Genomic DNA, 19631 nt, shown 5'->3' with positions numbered 1-19631 from the left:
TGACCGAGCTCCGCCCCGTTCCTCTCCCGGCCCGGCTCGTCCGTCAGCCCCGCTCCTCTCCCTCCTCTCCCGGCCCGGCTCGTCCCGTCCTTCAGTCCCGCTCTTCCCGCCCCTCTCCCGGCCCGGCTCGTCCCTTAGCCCCGCTCCTCTCCCTCCTCTCCCGGCGCGGCTCGTCCCTCAGCCCCGCTCCTCCCGCAGTCCCCGCCCGGAGCGGAGCAGGCGCCTCGGTACGAGCGTTTATCACAGTTTATTGACAGCACAGTCCGCCGGCGGGGCCGGGGCGGCGGCCGGGACAGGGACAGAGAACGGCTCGGACACGGCACAACCGCGAACACCGGGCGGGAGCGGCCCCGGCGCGGCGGGGACAAAAGCGAACGGAAATCTGCTCCAAAGTCTCTGGAAAGGCTGGAAAGGCGGTGACGAGCGGGACGCGGGGCTGGCGCTGGTCGGTGGTGCCCGGCCGGAGCGGGACAGGCGGCGGGGCCCGGGTCCATCGCGGTTCGCTCCTCCCCGCAGTGTCCAGCAGTAACACAAACACGCTCCTTCCCTCCCCGAACAACGGCAGAGTCGCTTCTGGCATCACACTGCTTTGGCGATTACAGATCCCTTGCAAAAAAGTCCATTTGCTCCAAAAAAAGTTTATTTATATATCTCTATATATTTTAAGGAAAATATCCGTTTTTACCAAAATACGATATACAGGCACACAGCTGTAAAATAACTTTAAACCAATTCACTATAAAATTACTTTTGGTAATAAATAATTTGATTCTCAGAGAGGCAAAACGCTCCGGGTACCTCCGCAGCTGGGCTGCCCGAGGCACGGTCCCTCTGCATTCCCAGAACGCTCCCACCTGCGCTCCCCTCCTCTTCTCGCTGGGCCTAGCCCAGGGCAGAAGCCACTTGTGCTTTTCAGTCTGCACGAGGCAGAATCCTGCTCCCAACAAACCAGTTCAATGGCAGAACGATCAACAACACGTGCCAAAAGCGATCTGTGAAGTCAAGGGGCAGATCCTCCCAGCAGGGTTTGTTCTGGAAGGAGCAGCTGCTGGGGCTGGGCTGGTGACATCTGTTCTGCTCTGGGGCTCCTGCAGGCCAGCCAGCTGTGCTGGGGTCTGCTCCCAGCGGGAATCAAACCAGGAACAAAACATCTGTGCGTGCCTCTGGGCACAATTCAGAGACAGTCCTTAACCCCAAAAAATGTCAGATTCAGAAATCCTGAACTAACTCTCCTCAGTCTTGGCAATGGCTTAAATGGGAAAACAAAAAGTGGTTGTCACTCCTAAATCTGAAGCAGTTATGTTTATCCTCTGCTCTAGTGAGCAGATCTCTATTGATCTTCAAAGCACCTGAATACATTTGGTCACAGAACAGTATTGCTCTAAAGTCTATCGTTACAAATACAGGAGAGCCCTTCAGCAGCGTATCATCATCTCTGGAGAGCTCTGCCCAGCTGCTCTGTCCAGTCTGACCTTACGAGGCGCACAGAGCAGTTTTCAGCTCTCTGTATGAATTTTTTTCCCCAGTTCATGTGAGTGTTCCTGCCTGCAGAGCTCCCTCAGCCCCAGGAGCAGCCCCCAACACCACCAGGACTGAGTGAGGCTCGGCCACTGCTGCACCACTGAGCTGCACTCACTGACAGTTACTGAGGAATCGAACACAGGTAAAGCTTTTACAAAAGAAACCTCAAGACAAAACACTTGTTCAGACAGATTCCAAGATTTTTAGCTTTGGGAAGAGCAGACTTGCAGCACAGCATGGTTACAGGACACGGGAGGCAGTGAGGCAGCGGAGGTACTTCCTAACTCAAGCCAGGGGTGGCCTATGGAACAGCACTTCCATCCCATCCTGAGGGGAGAAGCCTGACCAAAGATACTCAAATTGTAGCTTCTGAAGATGATTAATTGAAGCCAGATTTCCTGTTGCCCCCATCTATTTCCTATGATCCTTTAAAGACATCTCTGCACATCTCCCTGGGGAACAGTCTTGAGGGGTTTAGTCAGTCATGATTTGACAGACATTATTTTGATGAACTACTCAAAGAAAGGTCCTGAAACTTCTCAAGAAAGTACTCCAGGGAGCAAGTCCTGTTTGCACAGCTCACGGAAGTTAGTGCTCCATTTAGCTAGTGCACAAAGCAAAATGACACATCATATCCCAGGAGGAATGAAAAAACAGAGCATTAAAGACTCATAACCCTGCATTGCCCTGACACTGTTATTTTGAGAAGTCAAAGGGGAAAAAAAGGCAACAGCAGTAACTTTGGCGAGATGTTCCAAAGCCACTTTGAGCAGGAGCACAAACCTACTGTGGGAGCAGGATTCATCTGAGCACACCACATGCAGGGAGTAGGGAGCCAGGCAGGAGCAGTCCTGTAAGGACACAGCTGGTCCAGTTCACCTTGTCCTCTCAATGTTTTACATGCAGAATTTACCCCTTTAATTTGGCATTGCCTGGTGCTGGCAAGTCTTCTCCGCTAATATAAGCAATAAAGATACATGGAGAAAGGGAGAGCGAGACAAGAGGGAAGGCATCAGGCCTGAGAAGAAAAGGATTTGTTCTCTTCTCACTTTAAAATGGTTCAGTCTTTGCTTGGCTTCCACACTGAGGACTGCGAGATACAAAACCAGATTTTCTTCAGTACACACAAGCATACACCGAGAGGTACCTACGACCATAGCACAGAGCACACAGTAGCACAAGTTCAGAATGACTTAGTTCAAACAAGACAAGCTTTTACTTGGAGGGGAAAATATCAACATTTTCATACTGAATGCAGTTCTTTGGGTGGGAAAGAAGGGGCTGGCTCAAAATCCAAGAGCAGACACTTGTCCTAGCTACAGCTAGAGCAGACAGAGGGTATGAGCCCTCTGCTTCCACAGTACAATTCCATACTCCTCCCAACACAACAGGAGTGAAATCTTTATCTTTGAACATCCCAGCACTGGACCTTCTAACAAAGATCAGTGGGTAAGAGGAGAATTAGGAACCTCAAAAACTAATTTTTCACTTGGACAGTCATTGCTGTTAAGTTCAGCTTCTGAACTAATTTTTAAGGCCTATATTCTCCTCCTACATTCCAGCTTCTTCTTTTAAAAAGTGCATTCTTCTCTGATGAGATCTACCTTGGAAAAAAAGCAAACAGAACTTCCTTGAAGGGCTGCAAATGGTAGAAGCCTCTCAGGTCACCAGCAAGGACTCCCCACTTCAGCCTAAACAAAGGTAAGGACCACCAAGGCTTTCCCAGTCAGTTCACAAGCAATATCCCAGAGGTTCACCAGCCCACACGAGTGGAATAATCATCATCATCACTCCTATGCTTGGAAACAGCATACTCTTTTCTTTTCCACAGAGATGGAACCAAAAAAGGAATAGCTTCATCAAAGCAAAAGCTAAAGCAAAGCAAAAGCATTTGGTTGGAAGGCAGTGAGCTGGGGAAAACTCAATTCCCTTTTTCCATGCAAGCTGAACGCTGCTGGTAGAGGAACAGCAGGCAGGGCAACAGATAACCTGCCTCTCACTTGCTGCTGCATTAAAGGCTTCCTGCATCTTTAGCCTCCACATACAATCCCACATTTTAGCAGCTGGGGACCTCCTACCAGGCAGAAAAGCCAGGATCAGCTTCACAGTAATACATGGATCTTATCACTGTAATGCATACAGGGATACCATTCCCTTGGCTAACTGAGGGCTCCTGTACCTGGAATCAGTTATCAGTTACTTCAAGGTCCAAGGGTAAGTCCCTGGAAACAGCAAATTACAGTGGCAGAAGAGCCATAACCTTTAGTACAACCACAAATGATCTGCAGCACCTTGTGGAATCCACCCAACATGGCGTATGTGTGTATATATAAATTTTGTATATAGACATCGTAGTGGTTCATTCTTTTTAATACATATACAAGTACCTGTACATATATACATATTTACAATTTACACCAGGCAGTAGATGCATGTGTACTGTACATACACACACAAACGCCGAGCACACACATGCACACACCAACACACACTCGTCACAACAGACTCCACAGCCTGGCAAAGGAAGTCCTGCCAGAGTCCAAAGAGCAGCACCAAGGGGTGGGGGGTCTCAATGTACCAGCTTCACAACTGCTTAGGACAAACAAAGCATTCACAGGATTATGTACACTTGGGAAATAAAGAATGGATGGTGCAAGCTTCAGCCCAGCTACAAAGAACCTTCATGCAAACTCCCCAGCTACACTGCAGCCGTTCCTGCTGTTCCACACTGTGCTCCCTCAGCAGAACAGATCCACCAGGCTGCTCTGGCTGACCACACCACACCCTGGGTGATGCTCTGCACCCAGGACTGCCATGACACTGCAACAGTCACCAAGTTCTGCACGGTTTCCACCTAAGCACAGAGGCATGGCTGGGGTTAAACAAAAAGCACTGGCTGGACTTGTCCTCTCACTTCTTTCCTAGCAGCCCACGGAACAGTGACAACTGGCTTTTCCATTTAATAGTTTAAAGTATCTCCATTCCCTCATCCTTGCTTCCCCTGCACTGCCAGGAGCTGCCAGAGCAGTCCCAAATGAGCCTGCCAGCCCTCCTCCAGCAGCCACAAGAGCCTTCTCCAGCCAGCCCCTTCCCAAAGGCCACTGTCCTCATGCAGACACCCATCCAGCCAGGCTCTTGGGCTGGGGAGTGATGGTGCCGCCAAGTTCCAGCCCCTGGCTGCTCCTGAGGGCAGGACTGAGCCTGGGGGGGCATGCAAAACATCCAGGGGGCTCTGGCAGCTCCCACCTGGCTTCACCTGCAAGGGAACATCAGCACCTCTCTGGGGCTGTGCACAGCAGGGTCAGACACACGAGGGACAGGTACAGCACTGTGCAGGACATCCTCTCAGCTCTGCCAGGGACTGCTCATGCTGTGGGAGCCACACATTCCATCCACACACCTGCTGGAAATGCTGGAATTTCTACAAGTACCTCAAACTGAAGAATGCCCCCTCCTCCTGTGGCAGGATGCCTCACATGACAGTGAGAGGTGGGGGCTGACCTTCAGGGTTTGCAGTTTGTTCACTATTGAACCCCTTGCCCAGCCAGGTCCTTGGCCAGCAGTACAGTTCATACAGAAAACTGCTGCATCAATCTTATAGGGAGCATTAAGTATCTTTACAAATTCACTTCAAAACACTGCTCCAAATGCAATTTAATTGCCCACAGTTTTGTCTCCTCGCTTGCCTAAGACTGAAAAAATATATTTGTTATGAAGGAATCTGTTATTGCTATTGTTGGTTTGCACTGTGTGGTTCCATCTTTACCATTTCAAATCCAAACTCTTTGGGGATAAAATATTGGTTTTTTTCTGTTGATTTTTTTTCTTTCCAATTTCTTAAAATTGTATAAAAATAAAGGATTTCCACAAATGTGGGCTAAAGGTAACCAATAATACTTCTATGCTTAGGATCAGCTGTTGGAAATGTGGTTGACAGCCACAAGACCAGAAATAAACCTCTAGTGATTCTTTAGTTTAACATTTAAAAGACATGAAAACTTCTGCTTATAAAATTGACCCCATACAGAATGGAACAGCTCAACTAACAGCTGTTTATTATTACTTTTTAAAATAATGGCCCTAAATTTAAAAATAAAATCAAGTACTTCCTTTTATGATTTTCACATTATAAAACTGCACCATTCAAAATCTGTGGCCAGGGAATCCCCTTTGCAGTAAGACAGTTTCTTTTAATAGTCATCAAGTGTGTTTTCCAGGAAAACATTCCTAACATCCAGAATGGAAGCCAGCTCCAAAATGTGCTTTTGGAGGTGAGGGTTCTCCACCGTTTCATCTCTTGGCAGCTGAGGATAAGATTCGGGATAATTTCGAGTCTCCTGCTAGATGACAGTGAAAACAAAGAGAATCAGACACTCATTTCTTTCACACCCTCTAGGAAGAAGACTGCAAAAGGCCAATTTCAACCTAATCTATTCAGTATGGCAGAGACAGAAAACATTCTAGAATTTTCAGTTTTCTCTTTCCATTGATTCATAGATGGTCACAGTGGCAATACGAATGCCTGCTCATCTCAGATAGTTATTGGTATGTTCACTGAGGCTTTGCAGGAAAAAAAAAATTAAACCACTAAAAGAGACAAAAAATATTCACCTGTACTTACCTACTAGGCTGGAGTTCATTTCTTGAAATTACAGACATGTAAGCATCTCCAGTGGGAGATTCATCTCATCCTAAAACAAATATCTAAGACATTGGGGGCAAATCTCTCCCCACTGACACAGATCTATTTCTTTTCCCTGGTATCAGAGCAGCCCAGGTAGCTGACTTAGGCCTGGAGAGCTGCTGGACATCTGCAGTTCCACAACTGAATACTGCACCTTTCAATGCTCCAGTCCCATTTTTCCCTGCAGTATTTAAAATGGAGCAGGCAGTTTATATGCCAACACTCACATAAAATGGTGTAGATCCAGAGCAGACTTCTCTGCTGGCACAGCTTTAACCAACAGGGAGGCAAAAATACCATCTTCCTATTTAGTGTATTCATTTACACTTCAAAGACCTTTCAAAACCCATTCACATGAACACATGCCAGAAATAATGACCCACTCCTCCCCACTTCCCCTTATATTCTTGCTCTATACCTTTTTGGTTGTGTAGAAATAATAATCTCAAGTTATAGAGAGGGATTTTTCTAGCAGACAAGGCTGTCCAGAGTGACATAATTGAACTGGAGTGTGCCTGCTGTGTTGCGTGCAGGATGAGGCTCCTGCAAGCCAACGGCTCCGTGCCTTTGGAGAGACACAAAGGCACAGCCTCAGTGCAAGCTGCAGGAGCAGCATGTGAGCATCAGTCCCTTTCTGAGGTCACCCTGGCCCTCCCACCTGACCAGGGCAGCTCTGCAGGCCTGGAGCTCCCACAAAGCACACACATCCCTGCATACCCGGAAGATTTTGTGCATCCTCATCGTAGCTGAACAGAAGATAAATCTCGTGAGAAGCAAGCGAAGGAATTCATCCCCAAAAAACTGAAGGAAGGACTGATCTGTAGAGAAGGCAGAGAAAGCCCAGTTTAGAAAGGCTCAGACCCCCCGAGAGGCTGAGCTGGGCCTGGCCAGGCCGTACCTATGGAGCGGGAGTGGGTCAGCAGCTGGGCAATGTCCCGGTTGATTTTCCGGAGGTAATCCTGACACTTCTCCCACAATCCTCGGCGCATGCTTGATAATCCAGAGACAAACAGGAATGCCATTAAGGGATTGTTCAGAAAGAGTGTGAAGAGGCTACCCCGCTGAGACTGATCTAAAAGAAAAAATAAATCAATAGACAAAGGGATACATTTGGCACATGAAACAGAAACGCTGTCCCTGCCACACAACGAAGTCGCTCACCCGCTAAATTCCGTCACAGAGGAGCTACTCCTGGGTGTTAGTTACACCTTCTCTTGGGCAGGCCTGATCCTTGACTGGCCATAAAGGCTTGCTGGAGACATGCATTAACACCAAGGCACCTAAAGTGGCTCTGCTCCTTTCTGGGAGCAATAATGCTGCCCAGAGCTGTAACAACCACCGTCACCCTCGCTGGGCTGGCCGTGCCTCAGTCTCCCTGCAGGAGAGCCTTTGCTCCAGCCCTTGTTGGAGCCATCTGCAGAAATGTCACCAGCACTGGAACCAATTATTTACTACATACACTAGCTAAACTTTATCATACTACTTCAGGGACTGGCAACCTGATTTAGGGGTTACACAGTAGTAGAAAGCTGCCTTTTCCTGAGGAATCCACGTTCTGTTTGGGACAGATACAGGAACTGCAGCTTGTTGGGAAATGCAATACTGCACATACCTTGTAATGCTTTTGGATATGCTGTTGGAGAAAGCAAGCACACCAATGGCTGTCCAAATAAGTTTGTGAAATTCTGTAACAGATAAGAATTTTGAAGTATTGATGGTCACTTTGCTTGCCTTGAATATTCAGCAAGTCAAGGGTACAAATCATATTAATGACAGAAGACACTAATGCCCCTCACACAGCTCAGCATTTGTAATGAGCCTGACAGATTCACTTAGTCAGAGATCACAGCACAGAAGGAATATAACAACTACATTTTAAATTAATTACAATTATCTCATTTCATTGCTACTGATGGCAGACACTAATTTCATGGAAATATGGCTTTCAGTAGTAACACATTACTTGAAAATAAAAAAATCGTGTTCTGCAGTAAAAGTGAAAGCAATTTGGTTTAATGTCTTCCCTCAACACCAACTGAGCTGCCCAGTCAAAACATTTCTTTGCCCTTTCCTTTCTGTCAGGAGGAGCTATGTCTGATGAAACAGGAGGGCCCAGAGAAAACTTTTTTAAAGTAAGTTTCCTTTAAAGCAAGTATGTCATAACCTGGGAAAAAAAGCCAAAAATCATGCACATAAACTCATTAGCTGTGACCAGAAGGCCTTTCTTAAACTGAAGGCTTGCAAAGCTATAGAAAATGTGATTGTGCCTGCATCCTTTCTGAGCATAGACTCAAACCCTGCCTCCAGAGCATGTGAGTGCACACACATCTGCAGATTAGATTCTTAAAACTGCAGTTTATAAGTGTAAGACATACAACACCACAAGTATTTGCTTGTGAAGAATCCTCAAAAAGTTAAGTTTTTTAATTCCTTTTGCTCTCTGCATAATTCAAATGAACTTTCCCTTCCAGGAAGTATATTTCAGTTATATTAGTTTTACAGTTAATTTGATCTAAATCTGCTAAATACTAGAGACAGAAATCTAGTCTAATCAAAATAAAACATTTCCCATCTCTGACAGAATGCTGAGTAGTGCTAGAAACCCTTCCAGCTCATTAGGAGCCCAGGGAAGATTGATAATGCTGGATACTAAGGATTGGTCTCTAAGGAAGAAACAAAGACAACTCCCTTGCAGTAACAAGAGGTCAGCCCAGGAATTGGTGAAAGAAACATTTCAACCTGCAGGAGCCAGACACGGCTGGTTTGAAGTGTGCACACCCTGGCAAGGTTTTACCTTCTCCAGTAATTCATGGTGTTCTCAGCACCATGAACAGGCTGCCCAGCGGAATGAATTCCACTGTGTGTCACTCAGGTCCAGACCCAAGCAGCCGGGCCAGCAGTGCCAACAGCCCTGCAGCCCCACAGCCAAGAGACCCCTGGGTCACAGCCCTGCAGCCCCACAGCCAAGAGACCCCTGGGTCACAGCCCTGCAGCCCCACAGCCAAGAGACCCCTGGGTCACAGCCCTGCAGCCCCACAGCCAAGAGACCCCTGGGTCACAGCCCTGCAGCCCCACAGCCAAGAGACCCCTGGGTCACAGCCCTGCAGCCCCACAACCAAGACACCCCTGGGTCACAGCCCTGCAGCCCCACAGCCAAGGCACCCCTGGGTCACAGCCCTGCAGCCCCACAGCCAAGAGACCCCTGGGTCACAGCCCTGCAGCCCCACAGCCAAGGCACCCCTGGGTCACAGCCCTGCAGCCCCACAGCCAAGGCACCCCTGGGTCACAGCCCTGCAGCCCCACAGCCAAGGCACCCCTGGGTCACAGCCCTGCAGCCCCACAGCCAAGAGACCCCTGGGTCACAGCCCTGCAGCCCCACAGCCAAGAGACCCCTGGGTCACAGCCCTGCAGCCCCACAACCAAGACACCCCTGGGTCACAGCCCTGCAGCCCCACAGCCAAGGCACCCCTGGGTCACCTGCGGGTCTCAGGCACTGGCTGAGAGCACTCTGGACTCTGCCTCAGCAGAGGCTAAGCCAGGAGAACCTGCCCTGCAATCCAGTGTTGACAGGAGGTCTGGGTATGGAATGTCCTTCCCTTCAGTGCATGGTCAACTCCAAAAAGGATAAACTCCATTTTGTTTCAAATTTGACTGTTTTTTTACTTCAGTGTTCAAGGTTTCCAACAGAAGTATTGCTGATTTTTACAATGCATGTCATCTCCTTCCAAGAAAGAACTGCCCATCATCTCCAAAAGAAGTCACTTCACATTTAAGCTTTGCTAAGCTGAGTATTTATACCACATCACTGTCAAAGGCCTTGCATTCCCACTGGCTGGAGGTTTTGGTTTGGTTTGGTTTTAAGACTTTGCATTTTACCATGATCCTAGACAACGACAGCTACAGGAAGATATTGATTTAAAAATATTATTTCATCCACATATGCAGTGGTAACCTTCAAGAACACACAGACAGCTATATTTAAATGGAAGTGTTAAAAAAAAATCACGGCTTTCAGTAGATATGCTCGATTTGCAGTTATCTTCCACTTTCAGCTAAATATACAGGGAAGGAAGCTGTTCAAGTGCTGCTGATTTGACAAACTGGCAAGTCACTTCCTGGCAGGACTTACTTTCAGTCATCACCATTTATGTCCTGTGGAGAGAGGGAGAGGACGGGGATGCGTGCAGGAGAGCAGGGACGGGCTGCAGAAAAGGATGTGTGAGCATTTGCTGTTCCTGCTGCTACTGCTGGCAGTGACATTTAAATGTCAGGATAGCTCCTGTCCTATCAGGGAGGATCAGAGCAGCCACGGGGAAAAAAGTCACTATTGACTTCAATTCCTCACACGGCTGCTCTTTGTTCATGGCAGCACCCGAGCCCCCAGACACCTCCCAGCCCACAGGGGACAGTCACAGGACAGCTCTGCCAGGGCTCTCTGGGGACAAGGACCCCAGCACAACCACAGGCAGGAGTGTACAAGGGCTGGAACACTGACCTTGAGAGCTCTGCCATGAACCTTCACTGGAAAACAACACAAGGCACCCAAACCTGTCCCCTGACATCCCTGCCTGCGTTCAGTGGCAAGAGATGGGGAAGGTGAATGTCACTTCTGAATGCTGAACTTTTTTCTTTCTAGGTTCCTCGCATTTGTGCCCACACTGTTCTGATCTGGGTCAGTGCTCCTAGCAGCCACTTCTATAATCCTGTCCTGAAATACTTCCCAATCTCACATGGATGCTCCCCACCAGTTGTGCTGAACAGACTGCTGGGTTTTACACCCCTGCCAGCTCACTGCAGAACAATAAAAAGAAACTCAGTGGAGGTTACAGAGTCGCTTACTGTGTGCCCACAAAACAAAGAAAACTTAATTATCAAATTTAAATGCAATACAAAAAGCAAATTCTACTGTAAACACTTGACATTATTCTCACAAGACCTACAAATCTACATGTGGAAATCCATTGCCCCAAACAGGTTCTTTGCTCTAAGCTTTACACAGAACCCAGAGCTGGAATCCTTTGCTCTCTTACAGAGCTGATCCATTTGACATCTTCTAACAATTCTATTAGAGAAGAAGGTGCTACAAAAACCAAAACCAAACCAAAAACCCAACACAAGCCATACCTTTTTCTCCTGAAAGAAAACCAATCCTCCTGATGTTATACTGGAATGAATGCCAGGAAAGAGCATAGGGAAATAAATCCCTTCCAAATGCTCACTTTCTCAGAAAGACAAGTAAATCACTCTAATTGTGTTTCCCTCCATTTAAATGGGGAAGGGAATTCAAGAAAAAAGCAGATTTGTTCTGAAACCAGTGCAGTGAATTTAAATAAAGTGGTGTTTAAAAAGCCCTCTGAGATACACTACGCTACAGCAAACCAAAGAGCCAACCGAGAGGCCAGATCATTATCTGGCTATCAGGCAGGAGTTCCCTGGCTCACGCTGACCACTGATTTAGTACCTCTCCTTGGCCAGCACATGCCTTCCAAACAAACAGCACAGCCTGTGGACACTGAGCAAGGCACAAGCTCCTCTGGCCACTAGACGTCCCTGTTCCTCCTCCGAAACGCAGCTGTGGATGTTCCCTCCCGCCCTGCACATAATGGAGCTATAAAAAGGAGCACAGAAGAAGTGGCACTTTCCCCAGATATAGCACACTCTTATTACCCCATTCATGAATGAAATACATGTGTAATGCTCTCCAGATTCAACTGGCCACCACGAGTGCAATGCCTGCTTCTGCATTACCCGAACTGCAGATTCCCAGAGGTGATTTGGCATGGAGCAATTCTACTGTAAGTCCAGAGCACCCTAGGAAGGAGGCTCAGTGTCCAAGCAAACACCACTCTACAGTAACACTGGATGCTAATTTGAGGCTTGTTACTTCCTTGGTTCAGACACTTTTCAGACACAGACACCCCGTGTTTATTAAGATCAGGCTCAATGCTTTGACTCCTTTTTGTTGCTTAAAAGTAACTGAATGTTGGATGACTGGAAAAAAGAAAAGCACATTAGTTATCTCCCTCCCCCATGCACACACACCGAGATTTGTCTTTGGTATAAAACAAAAGTAAACCTCCCACCAGAGACCTTGGAAATCTTGAACCTTTTTTCCCTCCAGGAGGATTTATTACTTTCCAATGAGCGGCTGTTCATGTGCTTCTCCTTCTTGTTCCTATTCATAGGGTCAGATCCTGACTAGCATGCACAACCTCAAAAGAAAAGAAAGACTGAATACAAACTGTTTAAAAAAAATAGCCTGTTAAAAGTGTAAGCTAACTAGGGGTTGGCACTGTATCCTACCACAGGAGGAACTGCCTCCAAGGGCCTTACCTTGTAGGCAACGCTGTTGGAAGAATCCACGATGATGAACAGGGGCTTTCTGGTGAAAGGGTAGAGATCTCCAGGGTGAAGGCTGCAGAGAGAAAGGGACCCCTCAGAGCACCACAACTGCTGCACAGCTCTGACACTGCACCAGTGTCTCAGCCACAGAGCTGCCCACAGTCAGATAAAAAGCAGACAGATTTCCCACGCTGCAGTCCCCAGATTCATACTCAGAGGGCAGCTGCACTATTGTCTATATTTGTCTATAATATGGACTGTGGGACTTCTCATTAGTCCAGGAGATGTTTAACTTCTTGAGAAGTCATCCACCACTGATCTGAAGTTTGTCAGTAATTAAGAACTTATACTGACTTACATAAGTAAGGTTGAAGTGTTTAAATGATCATTTAAAGCTGCTCATCCACTTCTGAGTGTTCAAGCCAATCCCCACTATGATGTCCTGCACCGAGGAGTGCGAACTCCCGAGGTGTTGATGCATCTCTCCCTATTGCAGACAAGCTGCTGTGGATTTGCAGGCTGCAGCACACTCACCAGTGCATCTCCTTGTAGGCCTGGTTGCGCTTGTGGAGGGCGTCCCCGTTGATGATGTCGCGGTTGCTGTTGGTCAGCACTCCCCCGAAATCGTAGGGACCTTCACGGGGAAAGGAGGCTCAAATCAGCAGGGGCAACGCACTCCTGCTGGACAGCTACTGACTACATGACAGGGAGGAAGCAACAACAAATCCCAGAGAACGAGGGGAATCTGAACTGCTGCAGTTGTAAGGAGGGGAGAGAGGAATGTGGAGACTTCACTAACTGCATATTCCTTTTTATGCTTTTTTAGAAATTTCAGTATCTATCAAATAGAAGCAAGGAATGCAATTTCATAACTTGTAATTTAATTATTCACTATTAACCCATAAATTAATTCCAATTATCCCAATATTGGCTCTTGTTACACCATAGAGATAAAAGATTAAAACCCATTACACGGCTGATACAGGAAAATCAATACCTTTGTAGAATTACTGTATAAGTTTGCATATTCCAGATTCACAATTTGATCAAAAAGTAAGGCTAAATGAATCAAAAAGACTAGAAATACTAATGTCATTTGCAGTTCTAACACTGCAAAAGGGAGAAGAGAGAACTCAGAGAATGACAAAGGGACAAAACAGCTTTAACCAGATTTCAAATCTGTATCAAACGTTTTTCAAGATTTAGAAGTCAGAATTCGCAATTTTCACATACACACGCCCTGGACATGTGTTCCCACTGTAAGCTGAATATTCTGTTAAATTTGCAAAACTGAGCTACCCCCTGAATGTCTGATGGAGAGCAAACACAAAAGCAATGACTATAAAAAGATCAAATCCCACAAGATACCAAGAAATATTTCTGCCAGTGGTATGGGAATGAAATGTCACTAACTTTAGTAAAATAAAGTATTAGGGTTTCCTCATTCTGTCACACATTTGCAGACTTGGCTGACCCACATTTGGCCACCAAATGCAATTTTTTCAGGTTTGGATACAAGGCGCCTTTCCATTTAAGGGAAGCTTTGGGGATACAAAATCAGGAACAGGACAAACATTAATTTAGCACTGTTACAAACACCTCACATGGTCTGCCAAACACACGGCTTGCAGGCAATGCACAGTGCAACTTGCAGCTGCTCTCCCCTTTAATAAGGCAGAACTGTGTGCAGGCCACACCACCTTATTAAAGGAATGCAGTTGTGATGGGTTCCTTGGTGAAAGCTGCACGCTGGTGTGCAGCTCCTCAGCTGACTGAGCCTGGATGCCTCTGCCACAAGCTCTTAAGCTGAAACAACACATGCAGAGAGGGGCACACACCACAGGCCTCAGAGGACACACTGCAGTTAGGACCTATCACCAAGCTGCAGCAAGAAGTAAAATGTTAAAAGCACTTTTAAAAAATCACTGCCACTGTCCAAAGCTGACAGGGATTTTCTTTTTTCTTTTAACATTTTGAGAGCTCTATAAATCATGCACAGGGGTGGACAAAGCATGCATCTTATAAAGGAATGCAAGTCTCAAACAGATGAGGTTTTTTACAATATTAGGATGTTAAAAAATTGTTTTGATTTTTTTTCTGGAATTATATAAACAGATCTTTGGACCGTGTTTACTTCAGCCAACCAGTTTTCAGCTTTTACATTGCAGCTGCATCCAAATATTCTGCTAGATTGAAAAGAACAGGAGGGTGAGGTGAGGGGAATTGTTAAAAATCATGAGAAGGGCTTGAATTGTCAGGTTAATGAGCGTGCAAATAGACCAGTCCCTGCAGCTGCTTGAGTCCTTCCACCACCCATGTCCTGGCCACACGTTCTCCTGGTGCTGGGCATTGGAAAGATCAGAGTGCCATGGAGCCATTTTATGAACTTTGTGCTGATGCATCAACTGAGCCACGTGGTCTTCAAAATTGGGAGGCTTTTAATACTTCAGATGCATCAAAAACTGGATGTGTCCTTTGAAAAGTTCTCAGGCTAATGCAGACTAATTAAAACACAAAGATTTAATTATTGTTTGTGGAAAATAAAGGCTATCTTACTAAGCAGACAGGAGAATCTAATTGACTTGTCTTTTTAAAGGAGCTTTGTGACATCTTTCTTGGTCACTTGTCCTGGAACATAAGGAGAATTCAAGCCCTGTTCATGACAGGGAGCATTCCTTTATTGTACCTTCACTATCCGAACGACCTGATGGGAACACGCCCGTGGCAGACAGGTAAATCAGCAGCACGCTGTTGGCAGGCAGCTCCTGCAATGCAAACAGGGGACCAGGGCCAGGGCAGAAAGGTACAAGTTTATTTTAGTACTGAATCATCACCTCCATAAACACACTGTCATTATAATTGTGCTACTCCTGCTTCTGGCTCCCCTCCACTCTGCTCTTGGTGCACGGACTGGCCCTGCCCCAGCACAGACACCCCTTCCAACAGACCAAAAGTGTCACTGATGAAATGTCTGAACTTGTCTCCACACAAACCTCGAGGCTGGTAGCAGAGCTCCAACAGCACTGACAAAGCACCTGCCTCCACACAGACTCTTTCACTATCTATGCAGATCTGAGGCTCTCCAAGATATGGAACCCAAAAGCTGCCAAGATCCACGCAGAGCCCAACTCCCCGACAATGCACAAGGGAAGCTTTGTTTACAGCTTGAGTGGGATACAGGACTGGAGATTCAGTAGCTGTGCAGTGCTCGAGAGCGACAATCTCCTGATGCACTTCTCCCATTTTGGTTTGTGCTTGGCATGATATGAAATGAAAGAATACTCTTAAGATTTTTCTATTCTCCAGATCAGTGGAGATCCACATTTCATTTACTCTCACAAACAGTCCTGGATATTTTTTATTACAAATAAATTCACCGATTTCACAAACCTTAAATGATGCTGCTAAAAATGTATATAGCTGGCTAAAAGTTGGTTTATAAAGTAGGTATTTATGGGGGTTTTCCCGCCTGGCTGGTTTCTCTGTTGACTCCTGTTAAAAGAAACAAAATACTACTCAAAAACCCCAACAACCAGATATTATCAAAGCAGTCTCATAACCCTCTAAACTTCTATTTATTAGAATGTTCCAACACACTACCCACACAAGTGGTCTGCCCATTCTGCATTTCCTACTACATAGTAAAGCAGGAGGCACAGCATTCAAACCATAACTTTGTATTATTCCTCACTGAAACCCGTGAACTAAATCTTTCTTAGTGTCTCAAGTATCACCCAAGAAATGAGTGACAAAATTCACACTTCATCTCAATTAAATAAATGAAAAATCTCCATATTTTCTTTTGGCCCCAGATAGAAGACTTGATACTTCTCTGAAGGGGACATTAACTTTCAGATGACTCAGTAATCTGATGAATCCACGGGTTTGAGCTACTCTTCACTAATTTCTAGTGGAAGTTACACCGCCTTTACTAACCTGCTCTGCACAGTGACAATACTGAAGGAGTACACTACATAAAAGCAATCAATCAACAAAAAACCCAGTTAAGATGTGCTGCCAGGTTTGTTTGAAGTGGAACTGACCTGCATTCCGGGTTTGTTCATTTGAGATGCCAAGTTCATGGGTTCCCTCTCCAGAGCCTGCAGCATTCGGAACATGTCGATTGTCAGTTCACTGAACTTGACCTGCAAGAGAGTCACGCAGTTTATTCTGCCAGATACACATTAAACAGAATTGCTCTGGAATTATGCAGCTGAGAGACTCCACTGCACACCAGAGAGGCCATTCTCTCTCAGGGATCTGTCAGTGTCATCTTTGAATCTCTGAAGAGCTGTGAATGACTTCTAGAAGAGCTCACAAAAAACAGAGTCTATTTGTTACTGATCTACCAGGCAAGCCACTGCACTGCAGACCCCTGCTTCCAAATTACAGGCTTCTCTGGGGTGTGGATTAATCAGGTGCAGAAATGGCTATGTACTATGAATTCAGACAAAATCGGACAAAGACAGATGAAGCGTAGTTTAAATATAACTCCCTTGCTTACCTGAAAAGAGCTCAGAGAGAAGCCAAGAAATTTGTACAACTTCACTATCATTATCATCTAAAAACAGAACCTAGAATGTCTTTTGAAAACCTCTTCCTGTTGCCACTGAAGTTGCAACAAGCTGGAGTGAGTCATATGAAAGCTCAAGTCAAGCATTTTCTGGATGTATCTTAGAGGTCTCCCATGCTTGAATGTTGTTACAAATAATTCAGTATATGAAAATCAATTGTGTCTACCTAATTGACATGTTGAATATAAACAATAAGAGGTCAGTACCACAGATCTAATATCTAACATTTCATTTTTAGGTCTTTTTTCTGTGAACCCTCTTCCTCTGGCTACCACTGCAACCATCACAATAAAATTATTTCAGTGTTCTCCTCTGTTGGAATCCCTGTTGTATGATCAGAAGGGATGTCATGGGGGGGACTCCAAAGATGCAAACCCAGGTGCCCAGAATTTCCTTTACCTGGTTGTTGCAGTTCCCAATAATGAGCGCATCTGCAAGAGCAAGCTGTCCCACTATCATCCCCTGCTCCAGCAACGGAGCTCCCGTCTCAGAAAGCCTGTTAGAGGTGATTACAATGGTGTTGTCATCATTTAAAACCATGACAGGGTCTGCCTAAAAAAAGCAACCAGAATAAATCAAGAATTCAGGAAAGCATACAGATTTGCAGTCAGAGAGAAGTCCACAGTTCTCGGCACTTAGAATAAACATCTCACGAATGAGGCAGATTTTTAAAATTACTTTGCCATACATTTATTTATATATTTCTATGCAGGCTAGAGGGTCAAGCCTTCCCAGCTGGAAAAGCAAAGTTCTTAGGGACTGCAAGAAATACATGGGACAAGCACATGAAGGTACAGCAGTGAGAAAAGCATACTGCCTCCAATGACATGGACTCTGCTTCAGCTTCGCTGTACCTGAGGAGTCAAATGTCATCAACAACCTTACAAATTCATGCAGAATAAACAACATATTCCTATAGTCATAATAATTGTAGTTTTCCTATTTTAGCTTGCTTTCCCTTTGTAGAAATGAATAGAAAGGAGGAGAGTGAATGATAATGGTGCCACCCATTCTGGCAGTATTTAAATATTCCTGTGAACATGTGTCAATGATTTATGGGACAGGCATACTGTCCCTGCACTGGCACACCTGCTTCCCTCACAAATGTGGTGATACAGCAACACTTCCATCAACAAGACAGAAAACTCTGAAACAACTAGAGGGGATGGTCTCACCTCAATAAATGCTGCCACTTCCTGAAGAACCAGGTTCCACTCCACCTGATCTTCAGTATTGAAACGATGAGTGTAGTCTTCAATTTCATCTGACAGCTCCTGATGTAAACAGTTCAGAGACAGACACAGTCACTCCTAAAACCAGACTTTAATAGACAGTCAGTAACCTTATATTTGGTTAGCTGTGCTGGCCTTTAAGAATAATAAATAAATAAATTCCTTGAGAACATATGCAGCACACTCCTGACTAACATGCCAGCCAAAACGCGCTCGTTCAGCAGACAGAATGCCAATGCTACACTGAGTTCTGGCAATGCAAATTGTCTTTTACGTAGGTCCAAATGCAAAGAATATCTGGAGTTAAGTATAATTATCCCACTCACAGCTATGTCACTGGTTATTACCATAAGCTATGGATAGCAGGGACTCAGATTTCAGCTTGCAAGTAACTTTAAATACCTTGAGAAAGGGGATGGTGTGGCTGGTTTAGCTGTGCTAAGCGAAGCCTGCAGTTCAGGGTAGCTGTGACACACACAGCAATGCAACCTACACAAAGCTGTCAGGCCCAGGAACTGCTTGAAGCGAGGTTGTCAGAGGGCTGGGAAGCATATGCTGTGGGGAGCAGCTTGCTGTTCCTCTGCTGCACTTCCAGGGCACCTCCCTGTCTGGGCTGCAGCTACTGGAACATTTTTACTGGCTGTTCATTCAAACAATGCAACCAAATCATTTGATCCTGAAGTGTCATTATTAAATGTCTGAATGACAGAAGGTATTGCCTATGTTGGATGTCAGAGAGACTAGAAAAGCAAGGATCAGCAACCTCCCACCCCTCAGCACCTTTATCCTGATTCTAGCATACCTTTACAAGGTCCTTTACAACATCCATCTTGTTGAGCAGGAGACAAACCACGATGAACCTTGCATAGTAACGCAGCTTCTTAACCACTAATTCAGGCCTAGACACAACAACAAAAACACCACAGCCAAATTTGAGATTAAAATAGAGGCAGGTAGCAGGGGTAAGGGAGAGGAGGAGTTTAAGACCACAGCAGGGCTGAACAGTTGCAGATTAAGAGTTCTGACTGAACTCATGTGGTGATGAATAGCCACCTGGCTGCTTGGCGGTTTAGTTAAAATTGAGTACAGGGACATAAAAAATAACTTAAGAAAGCAACAGCCTCTTTACTTGGCAGGGGCATGGGAGTCAGGTATCATGGCTGGCAGTTCAAACCGTGCTGTACTGCAGTATGAACTGCTGTTCCCCTGAAAGGCCTGATGAGAATCACACAGATTCCTCTGCTCCAGCCCAGCTGACCCATCTCCCACCCACAGCAC

At 45.9% G+C, this 19631-nt stretch overlaps 1 protein-coding gene across 1 annotated transcript in view; it reads right to left on the bottom strand.

Moving 5' to 3' along the window:
* Window positions 1–228: 228 nt before the first annotated feature.
* Window positions 229–19631, bottom strand: part of SCAI (suppressor of cancer cell invasion) — a 38733-nt gene continuing 19330 nt past the window's right edge. Inside the window, exons 9-20 of the mRNA XM_036394207.2 lie at window positions 19156–19252; window positions 18297–18395; window positions 17521–17673; window positions 16591–16692; window positions 15938–16039; window positions 15234–15312; window positions 13082–13181; window positions 12539–12620; window positions 7818–7890; window positions 7104–7277; window positions 6923–7023; window positions 229–5861 (exon numbers count right to left, since the gene is read on the bottom strand). Coding sequence (XP_036250100.1) covers window positions 5712–5861; window positions 6923–7023; window positions 7104–7277; window positions 7818–7890; window positions 12539–12620; window positions 13082–13181; window positions 15234–15312; window positions 15938–16039; window positions 16591–16692; window positions 17521–17673; window positions 18297–18395; window positions 19156–19252 — 1312 coding nt within the window. The 3' untranslated portion in view covers window positions 229–5711. The remainder of the gene's footprint in view (window positions 5862–6922; window positions 7024–7103; window positions 7278–7817; window positions 7891–12538; window positions 12621–13081; window positions 13182–15233; window positions 15313–15937; window positions 16040–16590; window positions 16693–17520; window positions 17674–18296; window positions 18396–19155; window positions 19253–19631) is intronic.

The sequence above is a fragment of the Molothrus ater genome, chromosome 20 (assembly GCF_012460135.2).
Source record: "Molothrus ater isolate BHLD 08-10-18 breed brown headed cowbird chromosome 20, BPBGC_Mater_1.1, whole genome shotgun sequence".
In the NCBI taxonomy this organism is placed as follows: Eukaryota; Metazoa; Chordata; class Aves; order Passeriformes; family Icteridae; genus Molothrus; species Molothrus ater.
This window is presented reverse-complemented; position numbering and strand designations above follow the sequence as displayed.